We start from the raw sequence: 21,187 nt of genomic DNA on the forward strand, positions 1-21,187 counted from the left end.
GGTTGCTGCCAAATGGAAAGAAGGGCAGTATTTCTGGCCCTAGGCCCAAACAGGCAACTGTCCATGCACTCTTCACCCTTAGCCTCGACGCTCGGGCTGAGACGCCCAGAGTCCTAAGGTTAAATAGCCATAGATCAGGTGACCATGCACAAATCAGAACCCTAGCCCTAAACCCTGGAGCCAAAGGGAACCCTGGCCTTATCCCTATTAACCAATCACAGCCCTAACCACCAATCAAAATAATCTCTCTCGCAAACGAGATCACATGTAGCGCATGCGCTGACACAGGGGAGACCTAAAAAGGGAGGAAACATTCCACTGTACCACAAAGCCTAGATAAAACATGGGCAACATTCAGATATCAGTGCTGACGCATTTTACTCAAGGGTACCTCGGTGCATGGAGCATAAACAGGGGTTATGCAAACATCCAATTTAGCTTAGAAAACACTATAGATCAGGGTGATATTCCTGAGCAGCTAAGAAAGTGACAGAACATATTTTCTCATCAATTGAAGGACATTAATTTGCTCCACAGCCTTGGACCTTAGCTTCAAATCTAATGCCTTTTTTTTGGTGGGGGACTCAAATAATGTTTAATTGTAGCTTTTCAGTAAAAGTTGTAACTTAACCCAAGGTTTACTGTAATTCCATGGCTATCCACTGCACCCTCCTATTTGTCATTATGTAGCATGGCATGTTTGCACTTGTATTGTTAAGAAATGTGCAGATAATTCCCAGATAATTCACTTATCAGTTCTAAGCAATACTAATTCCAAAAACTGAAATGAGCTAGGTGCTGAAAAGCCCATTATACAATTTCTAAAGGTCTTAAACATTCTGGCAACCGGCACAGCAGGTGAACAAAGTAGGCAGTATATTTACAGATCTAAGCAATAATGTTCTTTTAGCACTTAGTGCTGTAACACTGCTGATGTTGGTTTATTAGCAACAGTACACTTTGGTGTCCGGGAAGGGAAGGTGTGGGACATTATGTAATGCTGGGTCCAAACAGCATGGTTATATGAAGGGTGCCTGGTGCGCTTGATGGCATCTCTCCTTTGTGAAGGCTGGTCTTGTCCATGAAGTCTTGCAAATCTGCACTTGCTTCTTCACAAGTACCCCTCCCTGAATTCTGTTCAATTGGGCTGCCAAAGAGGAGAATGATCCAGTCCCCCTATTCTTGCAATACCTGGTGCCCAAGGAAACTGGAACAGATGCAGAGCTCAGCCACGCCCGCAAAAAATTAAAGGTCCAAATTGTTCTGTCATGAAACTTGTGGCATGAGACCTAAGAAAACCTGGATGGAAACAAGACAAAAATGCACTTCTTCAGGACTGAAGGAGTGCTTGGTCATTTGAAACAGGCAGACATCTGGCTGGCTCTGCCTTTATGTCCTGGCAACGAGGATAAATACTTGCGCTATGGAACTCGTATTCTATTCTTTTAGGGATTGTTTAGAGACAGGGGGCTACGCTCTAATGTTGGACAAATGTATCACAAGGAGCCAAACCTCTGCCGATTTGCTGCAGATCCATCTCACTGGGTACAAGGATAGGAATGGTGCATGTAGCTATCCAGCTATGGCCCAAGGAGAGACTACAGAATACCTTCCTGCAAAAGGAGCATTTATAAAAAAAAAGTGGTGAAATAACTGACAGATCTAAAACCCTTCAAGAAAATGTGCATGCATATTGCCACCTGCAGTACCTTCAAGTGAACAGGGGAAACTTTGACACAGTAAATGATTGACAGTGTTCCTGTCCTCAAGATGGCTAGAACATCAGACATTTAACTCCTTTCCAAGCAGAATGATACAGTTGTTAAATACTGTGAACGAAGAAAATAAAGAAGTTATTTTACTTCCTCCTCCCCTCATGGTCTTGCCCAAATCCAAGGTCCAAATGTTTTCTGTTAACTTTGGGATTTCACTATCTATGTCAGGACCGGAGGCTCAGAATATGTTTCTCAATCTTTATTGCAAATTTTCGGCAGCCAATCTAAACCGTGTGGTTTCTTTACCAGTTGTTTCTGGCCAAATGAGAAGAGACTTGTCAGTGAGCACTCTTGCAGCAGCATAAGCGCTAATTCAAACTGGTGTTTGAATTGTTGTATTGAGCATGTGTTCCAGCTGTGCAAGAGCTCACCCCAGTGTGCCACAGTCAATACTGGAGAGTCGGCACATGGGTAATTCCAGTGTGCTTTGTACAGTCCTAGTTTGCATGACTTCAGTTCCGCATAACTAGAATGCATTTGAGAAAGTATATGTCATGTTTTGATGCCTGAAGAAAGACAGAGCTGGGTAGGTGAGCTATGTAGCCTTTATTGCTATTGCAAAGCTTTGTAGCCTTTTTGGCTATTGCAAATGCCGTTATGTACAGAGCAGGCCAATCCCCCTTCCTCCCTCGTGGTCCCCTAGGTTAAGTGTGTGTGTACCCAATCCACCTCTTACTATTTCCCACCACCACTTTGTTCTCCTCCCTCTCATGTCCGGAGGTAGTGGCCAGCTCTTTCATTAACGATCCTAGTGTCGCCCTTGCCTTGTCCCTCCGTGACATGTGATATCTCCCCACCTTTTCCAACGGAAGAGAAGGAGAGGAAGGCAAACGCCTGAAATTAGAATGTGAGTGAGTGAGAGAGCAGGCGAGAAAGAGAGAGAGAGAGAGAGAGAGAGAGAGAGAGAGAGAGAGAGAGAGAGAGGGACGCAAAACTAAACAAACATTTGCAATGCAATCGGTCTCACGTTTGCAAGAGTTTGAGCTACTGGCATTGTAAATTATAATCCTTTTATTTAGTTGTATACAAAACCTGCAAGCGGTGCATAAACACATCTTGCAGGTTTTGTAAACATAAAAAGGCATGGTCATTTACAATGCCAATAGATCAAACTCTTGCAAATGCAAGATCTTAAGCAATTGTGGCACCCACGCTTTAGCCTATGATATTGAACGCTAAAGCGCAGATGCCACAATAGCTTTAAAGGTACACAAATAGAAAATAAAATTGCACTTTTTTTTCTATTTCTGTACTTTTAAAGCAACTGTGGCACCCGGACTGTAACTTAAGATGTTTAAAGCTAAAGCGCGGGTGCCACCATTGTAAAAACAAAATAAAAAAATAACAGGAAAAGAAAGGCATGCGGTTGCGGTCAGCCTACATATAACAAAAGAAAAGCATGGCCGCCATTCTTGCTGAGGCATTCCGTGCTGAATAAATGATAAAATAAAAAAAAAGGGGGGGTGGGAGCAAGGCCGGACTGGCCGTAGCGGGCACCAGGCAATCCCCCCGTGCGCCGCAAGGGTGGGGGCCTGTTTTGGGGCCGTTTTTGTTACAGGGCCGTTTCTGCAAAATCGGCCCTGTAACAAAATCGGCCAAAAACAGCCCTGGCAAAGAGCTTGGCGGCACACCAAACACCCCATGGGGGGGGGGGGGGGGGGGGGGGGGGGGCGGCCGGGCACTTTGCCTGCGCTGGTTTTGGTTCCCAGTCCGGCCCTGGGTGGGAGAGCGTGTCCTGCCTGTGTTGCAGGAAGGTCAAACCTATTTAAGAAAATAGTGCCCGGAGGCTGTAATTAAAGCCTACCGAGTAACAACACATGTAGCTGGGGGTGTCCTCATGGGAGGTTACAAGAAGAGAAAAGACAGTACAAAGGAGGGACTACTAAGCCTATTGACCAATGAAAAGCCACCATTTACAAAGGACAGGGACAGGAGCTAATTAAAAAGATGGGCGGAAAGTAGGCAGAGCTTCATGCCCTTATCCGGAATACAGCATGTCTCGAAGAGACAGCGCAAGCGCTGTCTAGGCAAGACCTAAAAAACATTCGATTTGTAAATTTAACAGCTGCCAAAGACACTGTAATTTCCAGTTTCAGCGTTGGTTCATATTTCCTCAATCACATGGGTTTTTTCATTGTTCATGATCTTCATTGGCTGCTACATGAGGGCTGCAACCAATCTCCAGTGTCCTATCCTACTACTTTGTTCAATCGGAGGCCCCCGTGGGAGCCTACTTCAGTGGTCTAATTCCTATCACACACTGTGCAGCCAGCATTGTAGCCTTCGGTCATTCCAGTGTTTATTTTCACATTCTTCTTCAGGTATATGGAATTTTTTGAAGTGTGAACTCTTTCGGATTATAGAGCGAGGCCAGGATACTACAGTTTCCATAGCGCCTTTGACTCTGGTAATAGCAAGGGGTTTGGACAGAAAACTAGGTTCAGACTTTTCATTTTGCTATTGTCGCACTAACACAAGGTTTCCTGGTCTGAGTGCAAATGTGAATGCTCAGTGTTGCGTGCCTTTTCATTGTCGTTTTGGATTCTTTATCCAGAGCTGCTATGACTTCATGATCTGGATGAGTCGTGATTTCTTGTTCATAACTTGTCCAAATTATTTTCCCTAACACAAGTTCCAATAGGCACTTCTCTGTGGAACTGTGAGATGTGTTGCGGTAGTCATCTAGTACTTGGAGTAGGGCTCGGTCACTTGGCTTCTTTGTCATCCTGGCCCCCTGCACCAGCTTCTTTATGGTGGCCATTAATTTTTCAGCCATTTCATTGACCTGGGGCCACAGCCGTGTTATTTTCTGGTGAGCTGGTTTAGCTATTTGGGTGAATGCAAGCGTTTAGTACATGTGAAGGGGTTCTCCGCATGTGCATTGCTTTGTGGTTGTGACACTGTTCAGTACATACTTTGAGCATGGAGTTTCCATCATAAGTGAGGCAATGATCAGACGTGGTGAGTAAGTAGTTGTGCAAATTTAAGTTCTATTCTTTTGGAGGTGCACGTTTGAGAGGTTGATGTGATTGTGAAATGTGGGCAGTCGTCCCATGCAGTGGGGTCAGGTTATTGTCAGGCAAGGATTTGGTGCCACTAGTCTATGGTTGTAACTCAAGGATTGTGCGATCGGACTGCGAATGTGCAGTCTGTAGTAGCACAGGCTTCCAATTGACATTTATTTTGGATGCATGCTGTGCTGGATTGTTGGTCTAGGGTATGTAGCCCTTGGACTAGTGTGAATCAGATTGCAGTATGGAGCCCCCACTGAATTAAAGTTGTGCAAGACTTGTCTTGTAGGACTGCATGTGAGGGGAGCTTGTTGTCATGCATTTCCGTCTGCAAGGCTTAGTGTCGACCTGAGGTATGGCGATCTTTCACTGGTGTAGTACTTGGCTATGGTATACTGCCCCCCGGTAAGTTCTAGATCAAAAGTGTTGAGTCGGGTTGATCACCAGCGTAGAGAGCCTTCCACTGGGCAGATAAGTAATGGTCTTCTGTGTCACAGTTAGGAGTGAAGTGCATAGGTCTTAAGATGAGCGAACCTTGGTGGCATTTGCATCTTAGGTTTCTGTTTTTTCATGTGTCATGGTTGTAGGGATTTGTGGAGGGCAAGACTAGGTGTGGAAGAAATGATTCTGTGTTGCAGTGAGCAAATTTGGATGCCTTTGACATCATGACTTACTGTTAGCGCATTGAGCTGGGTCAGTGAGGTCTAATTAATGTAGCGTGCCTGCCTTTGCAGGACTGATTCTCCGTTGTGGCATAAAAGAGTGAATAAACTGGTTTGAATGAAGTGTAATATCCTTCGGTTGTGTGGAACATTTTTGTTGTGCAAAGAGATGTGTTGTATATCAGTGTGAAGTGTTGCAGTGTAAATGGAATATGCACAAATACGCTGACTGGGAGATGGAGCGTGTGCTGTAGGGCGTTTTGAGTGTGCAAGCATTCTGCCAGGAGTCAATTAGAGAGCTAATAAAGATAAGGGGTGAGCTGTATTATCACCTAGCTCCTGGTGGAGTTTTTGTAAATATGCAACTTACTTAAAATTGTACCTAAACTTGTACATAGTTCAATAACCTTACTGAAATTAGCCTTCCTAAGTGTGCACAACATAAAAGAATGAATGAGACACAATGAACCTTTAAATAAATAAAAAAAAATTAAAAAAAGGGATAATTCCATTATTTAGAGCTTAATGGAAAACCAGCATACTTTTTCTGTCTTGAGATACACTTTCTTCTAACATCATTCAGAATTTGCATTTTCCCTAAAAAACCTAGATGGAACAGTTCAATTCTTCATGAATCAGAAATAAAACACTGGTTAGTAACAAGAAAGACGAAATACCAACTTTCTTACTGCTAAGAAGGAAGGATGCTCTATGCAGAAGAGAATAGAATGTAGGAAGCCATTGAAAACTAGGAGGAAGCAGACTTATTAGGGGCTAAGGACATTGCCAAGAAGTCTAATAATCAAAACGAATAGGACCACTTGTGAGTAAGAAGACTCAAGCCACATCCTTTTCTCTTCCTTTATGGATAAAGCACAGATTAAAGACGTACAACTAAAACTTGTTGCTAATGGAACTTTGGTCCTTATCAATCCAAGAAGCAAACCACTTGGCTAGCTTCAAGGGAACAAATCCACATCCTGGGAGGGTGCTTATAGTCATGTAGCCCAAATTCAAGTTGGTAATCAGATTTTAGGATACTTGAAAGGGTGTGTATACAAAATTGTTCTCAAACCAGGTGTCTTACCTATACACTACTAGATGAGGAGGGTCCCCATCATTGTTCAAGGCGAAGCTAAGAAAATACTGGAAGAAATTATCAGAGATATAATGGAGTCTATGTAAACATATAGATCGATTTCACCAATGGTCACCTATGAAAAGACAGATGATAATTTATGATTCTGCGTCAACTTCAGGTCATTAAACCAAAGCCTGGTCATGGACAATTACCCCTTGCCTTACATTAATGAACTGGTTTTCTCGTTAAGAGGAAGGAGGCAAGTTCTTTTTTAAAAGCTCTATTTGAAAAATGTGCATCTCCAGGTCAGGTTGCATAATTATTCAAAACCCCTCACAGCCTTCATCACTATGGCGGATACCTATCAGTTTACTTGTGTGCCTTTACGCTAGCTCTGGTGGTGAGTGGGTTCCAAAGGATGATGTCTGAAGTTTTCAAAGGGAAGCATAACATTTTATATTTTCAAACATATATTAATATTTGGAGAGACCACTGACCACCACAATCTGGCACTTACACAAGCATTACACTGACTGTAAGAGGCGGGCGTCACACTAAGACAAGACAGACGTAAGTTCTTGGAAGATCTAATTGAATACTTATGTTACAACATATCTACAGAGGGAGATAAACCAAAAGCAAATCTGGTAAGTACCATTAAGATAGCCCATCCACCTAAAGACCAGGACCAGTTACAAACATTTATAGGGATCATAGATTATTCTACATTTGATGAGTGGTTCCTTGACAAAACGGAGTGCCTCAGAACCCTGTTAAGGAAAGCTTGAAATATTTTATAGGGGTTGATCACCACAAGTGTTTTGATTCACTCAAAGATGAGATTTGAAATACAGGTATCTTAGTTCTGTTCGATACCAGGCTTAAATCAATACTTACTGTTGATGCCAGTGCCACAGGTTTTAGTGCAGTTCGAAATCAACTTCATGGGGAAAAAAGAAAAGAAAGTTGCCTTTGCCTCAAAGACTCTGAATAGAACTAATCCATCAATGAAAGGAAGGCTCTGGCAGCAGCATATGGTGTGGAGTATTTTTGTACCTACTTGTGAGGTGTGCAATTTACGTTACGTACAGACCATAGAGCCTTGGTCAAAGTATTTCTTCAAGTATTACTTCAGAGTGGTGCTCATAAGGGTTCACCAAGACTTGCCAGGTTATCAACTAGGCTACAAGAATATTGCTATATTTAAAAAAAAAAAAAAAAAAAAAAATCTAAATTCTGAAGCGGACTGTCTTTCCTTTTTGTCTGCTGACTGGCCTGCAGTGATTGCAAAGGAGAGTGAGGGCGCAGTAGCCTCCATGCAGGATGCTGTAGCTTGGCTTGCTGGTGCTTTTATAGGGGTGTGTGGGTGAAATGGACTCTGATGCTACATTTAAGGAGGTTAAGTGTGTTCTCATACTGGCTACTAGAAAGGGAGTACTGAGTCACCATTGTGTGTGGAAAAAAATATTGGTATGGGGCAAAAGATTTGTGCCACTGGTTGGTTTACACTCAAGGTTGTTAAACATATCACATGAAGGACACCTGGGACAGACCCTAACAAAATACAACTTAAATCTGAATATTGGTCGCCTGGGTTGGACAACCAAGTTACCCCTTGGGTGAAAAATAGCAGAGACTGCAGGGAGGGTGAGTAAAGACGGAGAGAAAGTGGGTGTACAGTAGGACTTGGGCCATATTGATGACCCCGGTAAACCTTGGCACACTGTGTGCATGGATTTCATTTGGTCTTTGAAATGACTTGAAAGCCATTTACGGTTTGCGTTGGTTGTGATGGATGTCCATTCAAAGTGGTCAATTGTGAGGTTCATGAGAGAGATCACCAAGAGGGTGACCATGCAAAATTTTAGGTCAACATTTTCCGAGAAATTATTTCCATCTGTAATTATAACAGATACTGGAACTAAACTTGCCTCAGAAGAAATACAGGACTTTCTATGGTCTTGTGGCATTAGGCACATTCATATGTAACTTTACAAACCATAAGCTGATAGTATTGTTGAACAAGACAACAGAATGGTCAAATGGACTATACAAATATGGTGTATAAGAATGCCCAAAATCTAGATATGGTTTCGAAAATGATTTGGGTACACAACACGGCCGTAAATAGTGGAACTCAATAGTCAACATTTGAGTTGATGTGTGGTACAGTTCAATTACAAAGTTAGTTCCTGCAGGGTTGAAAAAGTGGGTGTTAAAGGGTGGCATGATAGAAGACATTAGGCAAGTGGATGGCAAGTTAAAAGCTAGTGATTGGGTTAAGGTCAGATTGTGTGAGAGGTGGTTTATATAAGTTCGGGAGTCATCTCAAGATCAAAGAAATTCATGGTTTTTCAATCATTCTGGAGTACGGTGAAAGATGGAATCTCAGAAGTGTTGCATTGCATCGAATGGGGGAGATTGTAGGGGAAAGAAGGAGAAGTGCTGTGTTTTCATGTTGATGATGGGTGATCAGTTGTGTATGCTAAGAAATATGGTGGAGAATTCTGGTGTGGTAGGTGGTGGAGATTCTGCCTCAAGAGGACACATGCACAACTCCAGTCTTGGAGAAGTGATTCTAGGCACCGTAGGATCATAAACCACCTATGTATTTATGCCATTATGTGATTTAAGAACAAATGGGAGCTACGACAATCTATTGACTCTCATACCAAGTGTTTTTGCATACTTTAAAAGTTATTATATTTTATTTGATGTTAAGGAAAGAAGATATGTTATACTTGTCTTGTCTATTAAATGTTGGAATGTTTACTCATGGTCTATGTTCCGTCTGAGTGGCGGCATTCTAAATGGAGTCAGTTAACTCCTGGCTTGCTTGGAATGACCACACTCTTGCTGTAGCTTTAAATACATCTCAATCTTTAATCAAACTGAAGAGTGTGGAGTGTATCCCTAACAACAGTACAGGGTACCAATGGCACACTAAATTAGACAAAATGAAGCCTACTGAAAATCATTCAAAGGCCTTAGTTACTATGTCAAGTTATCGCTAGGAGTAGGTTTGGGTACAAATAGAGAATCCACTTGTGTTGTAGAGTTGTACTTTTAAGTATTTTACAATTGTTGTCCCCATTTCTGTATATATTTTTATAATAATAAACTGTATTAAACCATATTTAAAAGGAATGTTGGTTTAGGGCATGCATTAGTGGCACAGTGTATTGCGTGTAATCAGGTTGAATGTTTAGCAACAAAAAGGTGCAAGACATCTGAAATCTGGCTCCAAACAAATGTATACAAAACATCTTTGGCGCGATAGAAATGTGTGTTTGTTGCAATCACCTTTGTCAAAATAATAAAACATGTCAATGTGAATAACACAGAATGCTATAGACTGTACACAAATCGAACTCAATATTATACTTACTTTCCTGAACCTTATTTCGTCGATCTTCATTGGGATGCATTATGTGATAACCGCTTGCCCTGCAAGAATAAAAAATCAAAACTTGAATGGTTACTTCAAATCAAAAAACTAGTTATTTTCTATATTAATGTACCCGAATATAGTACTCAAACACTAAGAAAACAGCAGCATAGCAATACAAAAGTGCAGATAAAAATACAAACTATTTACACTGATTCGCAAGGACAGGTCCTGGACAAGATAGGAGGAGTCACAAAAACTTACCAACCAGTTAGAGAAACACAAAAACAAATCCTGCACAGTGATCAGGGCATTGCGTAAATGTATTTTCTGGCTCAGCTCTACAAGGTTTGTTTTCACACCCATGAGTGACAGGAGTGAACTTAATTCAACACAATAACGCCTGAATGTGAAAGACAGGTTTTTGTAGCCCCGCAGATCCCCATCCAAAACTTAGTTGAAGTGGCATCAATGCTTTTGGGTTACTAACAGTCCCTAAACAGGAAACCAGGGACACCGTGGTTATTGGAAACAAATATTTTTCGTTCTCATCAATAACACACACAAACTGCGCAAAGAAAAAGGCACTTAAACAAAAAAAACCATATTTTAACAGGTGGGCCCTGTTGCTCAGCACATCTAAAATAACCACACAGAATACAGTTTGAACAGCACAAATGCATATTTTGAACAACAAGAATAAAATGAACATTTCTACCATGGTTAAAATGTCATCTAAAAACCTAACACCCTAAAGCCTACTTCTATGAGCTCTGCTACAAGAGCATGGAATAGCATAACTTGCATCTAGAGTTTCTTAGGGCGAACAGCACACTTCACACCCGTTTATAGCCATACACTAGAATTATCAGTAGTGAAACAGGTCATGTTCCCTGCGAAAGACAAACACGTATCGCATCAGCATCATCTCTTCCTGGACTCGGGCTCGATATCAGCTTTCAGTAGAAAGTGTAATAAAGCAGCATCTCTATCAGGCAGGTTCTTGAGCGACAATCTAGGCCGAAGGACCACTCCTGACAAGTGGAAGTCCTATAAACTATATCTTATCTAAGATGACATTTTCAACATCACCTTTGTAATGTCCAGTATAACCAATGAGCATCAAGATGCTAATTTAAGACGCATTGTTGTAAACAAATAAGGTAAAAATACGGCATCAGACTATACAATTTTGGCTATTCTTGTTTGACCTTCAACTTGAGATAACAAGGCACTTTTTACAGACTGAAGTCGCATCAGGTGTCTTGTTGATGTCTATATCTAAGTGAATTGACACTTTCACAGGTTCTTGGAAAGATAAGGACAGACAACATCCGACTCAAAGAAAGACATGTTCATGATTCTGCAAAAACACAGAAAATGAAGTCTTGGGCTAATTAAAATGGAGTGGGCCTTGTGATCTTTTACATTAAGGGGCAGTAGAAGGCATGGGCACACTGATAATAGGGTAGCAAACCTATTAAGATCTTCAACTGATAAGCAATCAAATTTAAAAAAGATTTTGGTGCACTTCCCTAGCCCTATCTAAACAGGTCCAAAGTCTTAGTTGAGCTATCCAATATCTATCTGCCCAGCCGAACAGCAAAATATTTCTAAATCAGTGTTTGAATAGTAGAACAAAAAAGAAATAATTTGCATCATAATAGATCACAGACAGTTAATACTTCTACAAAATTATTTCATGGCAAGAATATTGGACCGAAGACTACTGCTCGCCTGCAAGTAACTATGTGGTATCTACTTTAAGAAAGACCCTCACATTGAAAATAGTATAACACTATCCAGAAGAATTATAGCGCAAAGAAGAAAATGCATGCTTTTCCTCCCCAGTATACTACTGTACAACAAGTTTTACTTTTGTATCAGCACTTATGTACATCACTTCCTTCACTAGAAGAACATTTAGGTAAGTTAAAAGTACAGAGGTCGGCACAGGAAACCCGAAACCCAGGAGAAAGCTAAAGCTAATTAGGAAATTCTATGCTGATCATAAGATAAACCCACCTCCCCGATAAATTGTTGGTGAGCAAGTATGGTTACTCAAATCTTGGTTGCCTACCAAATCTGTAGTGATTCTCCTTTTTGGCAGATGTCTCCCTGCAGGGACCAGGTGCTACTTTCACCTCTTTCAGCTGGCCAGCAGCATGTAAGTCACAGGCAGACCCAAAGCTCCTCTGGCTGCAGGCTTCAGGTGATGCCCCCTTACCTATGGGAAGCCGTACAAAACAGCAGTCCTAGTTCTCAGGATTTATTTGATTACTCTGTGGAGCACCACTTGCCTTGGTCAATGACAAAAACAAAACCTGAATATAAATCGAGGGAATTTGGGTTTCACTTTTAACGTCATTTACCAGACAGGGTATATGGATCCCACTGTCAAAAGTCTGGAACTTGCTTGGGGCAGTTACTCTTTTTTGTCTATTCTTAGTCCGTGGAGAAAGGATAGTCTGGGTCTCTAGTAGGGCTCTTCTCAGCAAGTAGTGATGAGGCACGTTCACAAATGGAGCACCTAAAATAGCAACACAATCAAGTGTGAAGGTCTGCACCTAGCCCTCAACAACCCTTTTGGGAGTAGAACTTGGGGGCAAAACAACAGCCCAGGTCTTGCCTGAGAGATCCCATTAAGAGTTGAAATTAACCCGATAACTCACCTCCCACTGCCCACTATCAGCCCTGAAGTAAGTACTTGGAGAGGAATAATCTGCAGGCCCTCCATCAAATGGTCACTGGTGCGTTTCTAAAGCAACCCTATCTCCATCTTACTACACTTTGGTGTAAAGGGTTGTTCCCTGCACCAGGTATGCCAGCAGTACACTTCCTCACCTGGACACACTAAGCCATAGCCTCCATCTTTTGCCATAGTGTACCAGGGCCATCCAAAATGGACCCCACTGGTCTGGTTAAGCATACACTAAAATTTAGGATTGAGCGTGCTAACAGCTCCACATACACACAGTACAGTTTGGTTACAGTACGAAATACAAATGGTTAATGAATGTTAATTATTTTCCAGTTACACCAAAGTGAATGCAGGTTCTAGGCACTACACTCAACAGATATAAATGTACCAGGACACCGATGGTAGTGTCATGTCCTCTTGAAGGAACAACTAGTTTGCACCTCCATACCACAAAGCCAGGCTCTCTGTCTCACAACCTACATGATCATCTCTGACACAGCAAGAAAGCAGGACGACCATCAGACTAGGCCAAAAATAAAAATGTCAGACTGCCAGATGATATGCAGCTGAATTACGCAGGGCAGGGTTGAACATATTAGTCTGGGCTGGACTGTTCCCATGAGGCACAGGGTCAAGACTGATTTGCCTATAGCTGGGTCTGAACTGGGGTGGCGAAGTGAGCCAAAGAATGATGATGGATTCAACCCAGATCTGTGACTGGGGGTGAGTGTCTGAAAGTTTCAGTGCTCCGTCCAACATTTCCTTGTGTTTGCATTGAACATCTTAGTTACCGTGCAGGAGACATTCCAGTCTCAGCAGACATCTTGAGCCAATTCGGATTAATGTCAATGGGGCATAACATTTTAAGCGCAAGAACGGTCAGTAAAAAGCAATATTTAGTAGATTTGGAAGGGTTTGACTCTGGGGAATGTTCCTGGGAACCAGCTTCTTATTTGCATGCTCCACCAGGCTTGATAAAACAAACATTTTACCGGACCTGCAGGTCTAGTGATTTGAATTGTCTACCTGACCCATAAACTGGTCTCAAATTTTGTGATCCTGGGCAAATATTTTATTTCACAGAGTCGCCTTTTTCTTCATTACCACACGAGATGAGAGCACCTTTCAAATAATCGAGTTCCACATGTCTGCTGTACAAAACAGGTTTTTTATTTTATTCAACATACTAAGCTTTTGCTCCATATATAAATAGGACTCTATGACACATACAGGGTACACATGCACCCTGACTTACCTCTTAGTTCACCAACAGCATCGTCATCAGGGTGTTTGTAAGAACGTTTCTCAGTTCATGTTTAAAAACTCTCACTTTAAATAAATCTATTACTAAGCCATGATGACATGGTAGCACATTGTAATTTACAGAGAGCACATTTTCCATTGAAATGGCCACAAAATTTCCCACTGGCGTGAAGTTTAACAAATAAAACTATATAGCTTACAAATTATATTTAGCAATCGAGTTTCAGCACACATTTATCTCTTGCACATCACCAAATTATTATTATTATTTATTTAATTTATATGGCACAACAGCTACCCAACAAGGGTTTCCCGGCGCCTGGACAAAAGCTGAAATTGTGATAATTATTCATTGAATAGCCAAGTCTTCAGTGAACGACGAAACTGGGGATACAAAGTTTCCCTACGTATGGCAAGAGGTATTGAGTTCCAATGAGTAGGACCCAGAAAGGAAAAAAAATCTACCACCCATTCTGGAAAGTCTGACCCTAGGAACTTGAAATTTTTCAAGTAAAGCAGAGCGAAGGTGACGGGTCGGAACATAGGGACAGACAAGAGTCTGCAAATAGTCCGGTGCTAGACCCCATTTGATTTTAAACATAAAGCACAATGCTTTAAACTCGACCCGCTTTTCAATTTGAAGCCAATGAAGATCCCGAAGATGTTTAGAAATAGAAGAACATCTGGGAACCCCACAGAGGAGTCTAGCAGCAGAGTTCTGTACGAGTTGCAGCCTACGGGGCACAGCCTTATTCGCACCCAGGAACAAAACGTTTCCGTAGTCCAGCCGTGATGTAATAAGAGCATGGACTACGGTTTTTTGGGTATCTCTAGGCAGCATCCAAAGAATTTTATGCAACCATTTCAAGATGGTGAAACAAGTAGCAGCAACTTTGACTGCTTGATGATGCATTGTCAAAGAGTCATCAATGTAAAAGCCCAGGTTGCGAACATGATCAACAGGCCGAGGAAGAGTACCCAACTCATTCGGCCAATGAAAGGCGCCCCAAAGATCTTTCTGCTTACCTAAAATAAGGACCTCAGTTTTATAGGCATTGAGTTTCAGATAATTTTTACTCATCAGATGGCAATTTGGCGTAAGCCCGACTGGAGGGCAGAAATGGAGCAGGAATCGGATTTCGAAAGGGAGAAGATGATTTGAGAATCATCAGCATATGTAAAGAGAGACAGTCCAGCATTGTCAGTAATATCAGCAAGAGGCCTGACATACAGATTGAAGAGCAAGGGGCTCAAAATGGAGCCCTGAGGAACTCCAAAAGGCGAGGGAAAGACATTAGAACTGTCCGATGCAGAAAAGACTTGAAAAGTGCGTTCGGCTAGGAAGCAAGTTAACCAGTCCAGAGCAGAACCGCAGATACCAAAGGATTTCAAAGTGTTAATTAGTATAGGATGGGAGATAGTGTCAAAAGCCACGCTCAGATCAAGTAATATGAGCGCGACTGTATCACCAGCGTCCAAAAGAAGTCACAGTCTTTCTGTAACCCCTAAGAGCGTGGTCTCGGTCGAGAAGCCAGCACGAAAACCAGATTGTGAGGAGTGCAGGATTTTGTTAGTTTCAACAAACTTGGAAAGGTGTATATGAATATGCCTTTCCAATAACTTAGAAAAGAGGCAAGAGAGAAATAGGTCGGAAATTTGCAAGGACTTTGTGGTCAGCAGCAGGCTTTTTTAACAAAGGGACAACCATTGAGTGCTTCCAGGCAGACGGAACAGCAGACGTTTGCAAAGAAGAGTTAAGGACTTCCGAAATAACCTGAAGATGAATGGGATCAAGTTGTTTAATAATGGAAATGGGTAAAGGGTCATTGGGGGAACCAGATTTTATTGTATCAAGAATAGAAACCAAAGAGTCCGGTTCCAAAGGAGGCCAAAAGGCCAATTGTGAAGATACATTAGGATGTTTCAGAAAAGTGCTAACCGAAATTGAAGGTGACATCATGCAGGTCAGGGAGGAATTAGCTATTTCAGAATGAATATTCTCAATTTTATCTGTAAAGAAAAGGGCAAGATCCTCACATAAGTTCTTGTCTAATGGCAGAGGCTTAGCTATAGTTTGGGCACTGGCTAGATTTTTTACTAAACTGAAAAGTGTCTTAGGACGGTTTGTAGCAGTAGTGATAGTTTTACAAGTGTACGCAGCTCGTGTAGATTTACATAAATAATGTGTTCTGATTTGTTTTGATGCTATTAAATCTTGGTTTCCATCACACTTCTGAATTACAAAAAAAGGCTCCTCTAACTGGTGATATATTTTGAAATATCTGTACTCCCACTGACTATGCAACAGGCACAGGGCGCTATGCTGCAACCCCATCCTCACAATACATTTCATGGGCGAAAATACTGAAAAGAAATGCACCAACTGTTGCCACTGCTTAACATAATATTTCCATTTGTGGCAGGGCCGGACTGGGAACAGCAACTAGCCCTGGCAGATTGCTGCTCGACCGGCCCTGGGAGTGGGGGGGGGAAGGGTTTTAGCAAGAAGCACCGCTCCCGCTTTTGATACAGGAGGCAGACATTGCAGTATAGCTGCAAAACCAGGCCCCACCCCACCAGCCCACCGGGGAAATGCCCAGTGCTCGCTACGGCCAGCCCGGCCCTGATTCGTGGAGACTCCACAACGCGACGCCGGCAGAAAACATACTTAATTTCTCATATCAGTGGTCAGTAGTAGGGGTGAAAGTGTGCATTGTTCATACTTGGTCCAGTGTTCAAAATGTGTGTTTTTCGACAGGCACCAAACAAACACTGGCAAAGTCAATACAGCTCACCTTTATGATCAGGCTGCTGACCTACTGGCATCGCCAATGCTTTTTTGTAATGCAGTGTTAAAAAAGGAAAGGAAAGACATATCAAAAGACTAGAGGAAAAGCAAACATATCTAAAGGTATCAAGAAAACAAACACCGAGTTCAATATTTTCAAGTCTGTAAAAGAGGCACGATTTATTTTTCAAATTTCAGGTAGGAAACTGAACAGAAATTTTAAATCATGCTGCTTGTGATGCAGCTCAAAGTTAACAGGACTCGTTGTAGGCACTTTTAGGAACACAACTGCATGAGGAAGTAGCAGTATTTAAAGGAAAATGCTGCCGTTTACTTTCCACGTCAATAGGAACTGAAACCATTTTTTTTTATTGCTTTTTATATATATTCGTGCAACAAAAAAATGACATACATTGGTAATGTCCCACGGAAGGGAGATATTACAAAGAGAAAGGAAAGCTGGCAGAATAAACAAGAGAAAAAAAAAAAATCAGACAGCAAGGCAGTAGCGAATTGAGCTGGGTCCACACAGGGTACAGGTAGGTGCGAGGTGGCCTTCATAGCGAAAGTGTGTCCTGGTATGCATATGATGATAAGGATAGCTATATATGATGTGTGATGCTAATAGCTAAGTGGCTGGGTAAGGAGTGTGGTGCATTAGCAAGCTATGTGCCATTGTCAATGGCCTTGTCACTGTACAGTCTACTGTGGCTCGTCGTCTCATCTGGGAGCCAGTGCTAAGAGAATAGTGTTCTCCCACGTTACAGCTTTGGGTCTACCCGCCTTATATCTAAAGAACTTAACACGTCATCCTCTGCATGGGCCCATTACCACAGAGTAGGAGCGTAGAGTATGCTGTCCAGTGAGATGACCTCCGAAGGTGCCAGAGACAACAGAAGCAGGCCACACAGAGAAGAAGAGTAGCTGCTGTGGTGCAGGGACAATTTCCCAGCAAATGTTCCAGAACAGCCGTCCCACCCAGATAATTGTCCTAATCTCCCACCTCTGGAGAAGCGTTTGGGGAGATTCAGGTAATGACCCTTTGCTGCTTGATAATAGAACTCCAAGTCAGGCACCCCAAGGCCTCCCCCATTCACTGGTAGGAATAACTTATAGAGAGCATCCTGTGTCAACCTGTACTCCATTCCAGCTCTGTCAGTCAGCTATTAAGTTCTCAGAAGAAAGGACTGTGGAGTGGTATGTTAGAAAACAGGTAGAAGAGAGGCGGTAAAGTGTGATACATCCAATCGGCGACAGAGGGATTTTCTTCCAGAACATTAATGTAGGCCTGAGGGACACGAGAGCCTTATCAAGATTTCTGGCCTTAAGATTGAGGAGAAGCCACTATACATTTGGCTTGACAGGCATATCAGCCATCATGAAGCAATTGTTTGATGCAGGAAACATCCAGGATTTATTCTGAATGACTACCCAGCCCGATTTTTTTGAGGGCTCTCAGCATCTGCCCCAGGCCTGTGGTTGTCAGTTAAATACATCATCTGCAGATAGCGAGATGGAGTGTTTCCGACCCACAACGTTCAAAGTGTTTCACCCTCATCCCCCATCCCCATTTGACGGATGCTACTAGCTAACAACTCCATCCAGAGATCGATGATGAGTGGGGAAAGAGGGCAGCCTTATCTGGTGCCCCTGTAGATCTGCCAGGAGTCCAAATACTCTATTGCAGTGGGTGGGCGTATATGTCCATGACAATATAACATCCCCACAACCCACCTGACACATAATAACAGTAAGCAAGTCTTTCTAAGACAGGCTGTCAATAGCTTTTTCCATGTCAATCGATAGTGCTACCACGTAGAGCTGGTCTGCGGATTTCCAGTCAAGGACATGGAATAGACTACGGATACTAGGGGTGGAGATGTGCTTCTGCCTCAAACAAATCCATTTTGATGTCAATGAACCAGGTGCGCCAGTGTATGCTGAATCCAGATTACGATAATCTTCCCCAAGATCTTACACTATAGGTTCAAGAGGGATGTGGACGATCTGGATCGCAGTCAGGTTTTGGGCAGCATGACAATAAGCTCATCCTGAGATAACAGTTGTAACCCGCCCTGCACTCCGGATATCTCAGACTTGAAAGTGCGCTTCACCAATTCACTCCGGCAGGTTTTTAAAAAAAACTCAAGCTGGATGACCGCCGCTGCTGGGGTACTTCCCCATCATAAAGTTGCCCGATTGCGACAACTATTTTGGGTTCTGTAATAGGCCCTTCCATTTCATGCACTTGATCTCCTGTAAGCTTCAGCAGCCAGGCTGGCGCCAAGAATTGTCCTGGTAGGCAGTGTCTATTGGAACTGGCTAGGAGTATAACGGCTTGCAGTATTTGATGAGCACTATATTTACATCTGCTTGCTTGTGCAGATGATGTCCATCTGAGTGACGGGTAGCTGTTATGGGCAATTTGTGCATCTCAGATTGAATCAGGCCATTTAATAGGAGGCCGGATTTATCCCCTTCCAGATGTCTGAAGGCAATATATATTAAGGTTAGTGTGTTACGGCCTATTGTGTACAAGGTCAAGCCTTGAGGAGTCCGACTTGACTGCCTATAACTCAATGCAGTGTAAATGAAGTACTGTGCACACATCTGTAGAGGACTTGATAGAGATGCCTCCTATACACATCTTGAAGTCCTCTTATTCGATCGAGGGGTTGGTGATAGACCCTGCATTAGTGTCAGAGTAAAGTTTAATCTCTTCTGCAATTGTGCCCTAGAGTCTTCTAACATGGATACTTGTAAGCGCGTTGTGGGAATTCTGGCCCTTTTTGGGTCCCATTGTAAAGTCATTCACAGTAGACTGTGGTCTAAGAATGCCAGTGCTAAATATACTGTTGTCTGTATGCTTCTCCTAAGGTGAGGTGAGATAAAGAACATGTCAATGCGCATGTATAGTGCATGCGGGGTGAGTAGTACGAGTATTCTTTATCCTCAGGGTGGAATGCTCTCCAATTGGAGAGAATGTTCCTCTATTTGGTGCTCTGCAGGAGGAGCATACTTATGGTCCAGTGAAAAAGTTATTTTTCCAGTTACTCTAAGTAAACTTCTGCTTCAAAGGCAGCCAGAGTGCAACAGTCTGCCTTTATCTGGTACCATAAATGCTGCTTTTGTGTGCCAAGACCTGGGCTTTCATGCAATCCGAGGAAGACAAAAGATAAAAGAAAACCAAGATAAAGTCTGCTCTTTAGTCAAACCTGGCAAAAATGTATACCTGTTGCTGTGTGCTTTTATAAATGAACTTAGAGGTGTGGGGATCAAAAGGGAGAGTGGGTGTTAGACCTGTCAGCCCTTTGGGTGGTCCCTCCTCATCATTATTTATTTTGTCCCACTTTTGCCTCAAACCCCGTTATAATTTTTCCTTTTTGGGAACCACCAGACTTTTTAGTGTTGATGCAGGGTCAGGGAGCCATTTTCCCTACCCCTGGAACTTCTGTCTGAGGGCCTGAGACACAAAATGGTGGCCACCCATTGTCACCTGTGACATCATCAGAGCCCACTGGAGATTTCTAGAACCTTCCGTAACATTCTGGAACCCTGTGACAGTGAGAGGCAGTTTAGAATATTGGGAGGCCATCTCAGAGTGGCAGTTGGCATCTGACTAGAGAGGAGAGAGGAGCAGTTCAGAAGGAGGTCGGAGTAAGGCAGCAGGGGTGGAAACCAGTGCTTGGAGTGGGGTCCAGAAACCCACCCTGGATGCTAGTCCCTACTGACCAAGCCCAGCCTAGAGCCCTGTGTGGGACCAAGACCAGAAAAACCATCTTAAGGACCTAAATATTGTGAAGAGGCCTTAAAGAAGAAGACCAGCAAGCTCCTGACCTGTTTAGCGGTGTCCTCCTGGAGTCCTGACGTCGAGAAGCCTGGAGACCTGAGGCCTGAGGTGGAGAAGCGACGCTGACAGAAAGCAGACGTCGTACCCGGAGCCGTCAGAGGTCGAGAGAGGGCGCCGACGGAGGTCGTGGAGAGGCACCGGAGGTCGAGTAAGGAGTCACCTGAGGTCGAGGTGAAGCGCGCCGGAGGTCGGGAGTGGAGATCGCACTCCGGAGTCGCCGGAGATCGAGGTGAAGCGCGCCGGAGGTCGGGAGTGGAGATCGCACTCCGGAGACGCCGGAATCTGAGGTGAAGCGCGCCGGAGGTCGGGAGTGGTGGTCGCACTCCGGAGACACCCGGAAGCGGGGAGACCGTGACCCTGCGACGCCGGAAGGCGACATCGAGCCGGAGCAGCCCAGCGACACCGAACCGAGGCCGCCCAGCGACACCGAACCGAAGCCGCCCAGCGACACCGAACCGGAGCCGCCTCACGACATCGACACGGCGCCGAGCGGAGCCGATCATCGTGAAAAGGGCAGTAAGTGGTAGAGAGGGCATCTGAGGCCCTGTGGAGCCCTAAAAGACCATTCTAGGGGCTAGAGGGGTGTTAGAACCAGCCTGGGAGTGCCAGGGGTGAACTGAGACTGGTGCAGTGACCTCTGTGAGGGGTTGTGTATTTTGGGAGAGCCA

The 21,187-nt window shown here is 43.3% G+C and overlaps 1 protein-coding gene across 1 annotated transcript in view; it reads right to left on the reverse strand.

Annotated features, from left to right (window-relative positions):
- Positions 1-21,187, reverse strand: part of EPSTI1 (epithelial stromal interaction 1) — a 236,271-nt gene that overhangs the window by 199,588 nt on the left and 15,496 nt on the right. Inside the window, exon 2 of the mRNA XM_085621814.1 lies at positions 9,918-9,976. Within this exon, the coding sequence (XP_085477940.1) occupies positions 9,918-9,976 (59 nt within the window). The remainder of the gene's footprint in view (positions 1-9,917; positions 9,977-21,187) is intronic.

The sequence above is a fragment of the Triturus cristatus genome, chromosome 8, assembly GCF_964204655.1.
Source record: "Triturus cristatus chromosome 8, aTriCri1.1, whole genome shotgun sequence".
In the NCBI taxonomy this organism is placed as follows: domain Eukaryota; kingdom Metazoa; phylum Chordata; class Amphibia; order Caudata; family Salamandridae; genus Triturus; species Triturus cristatus.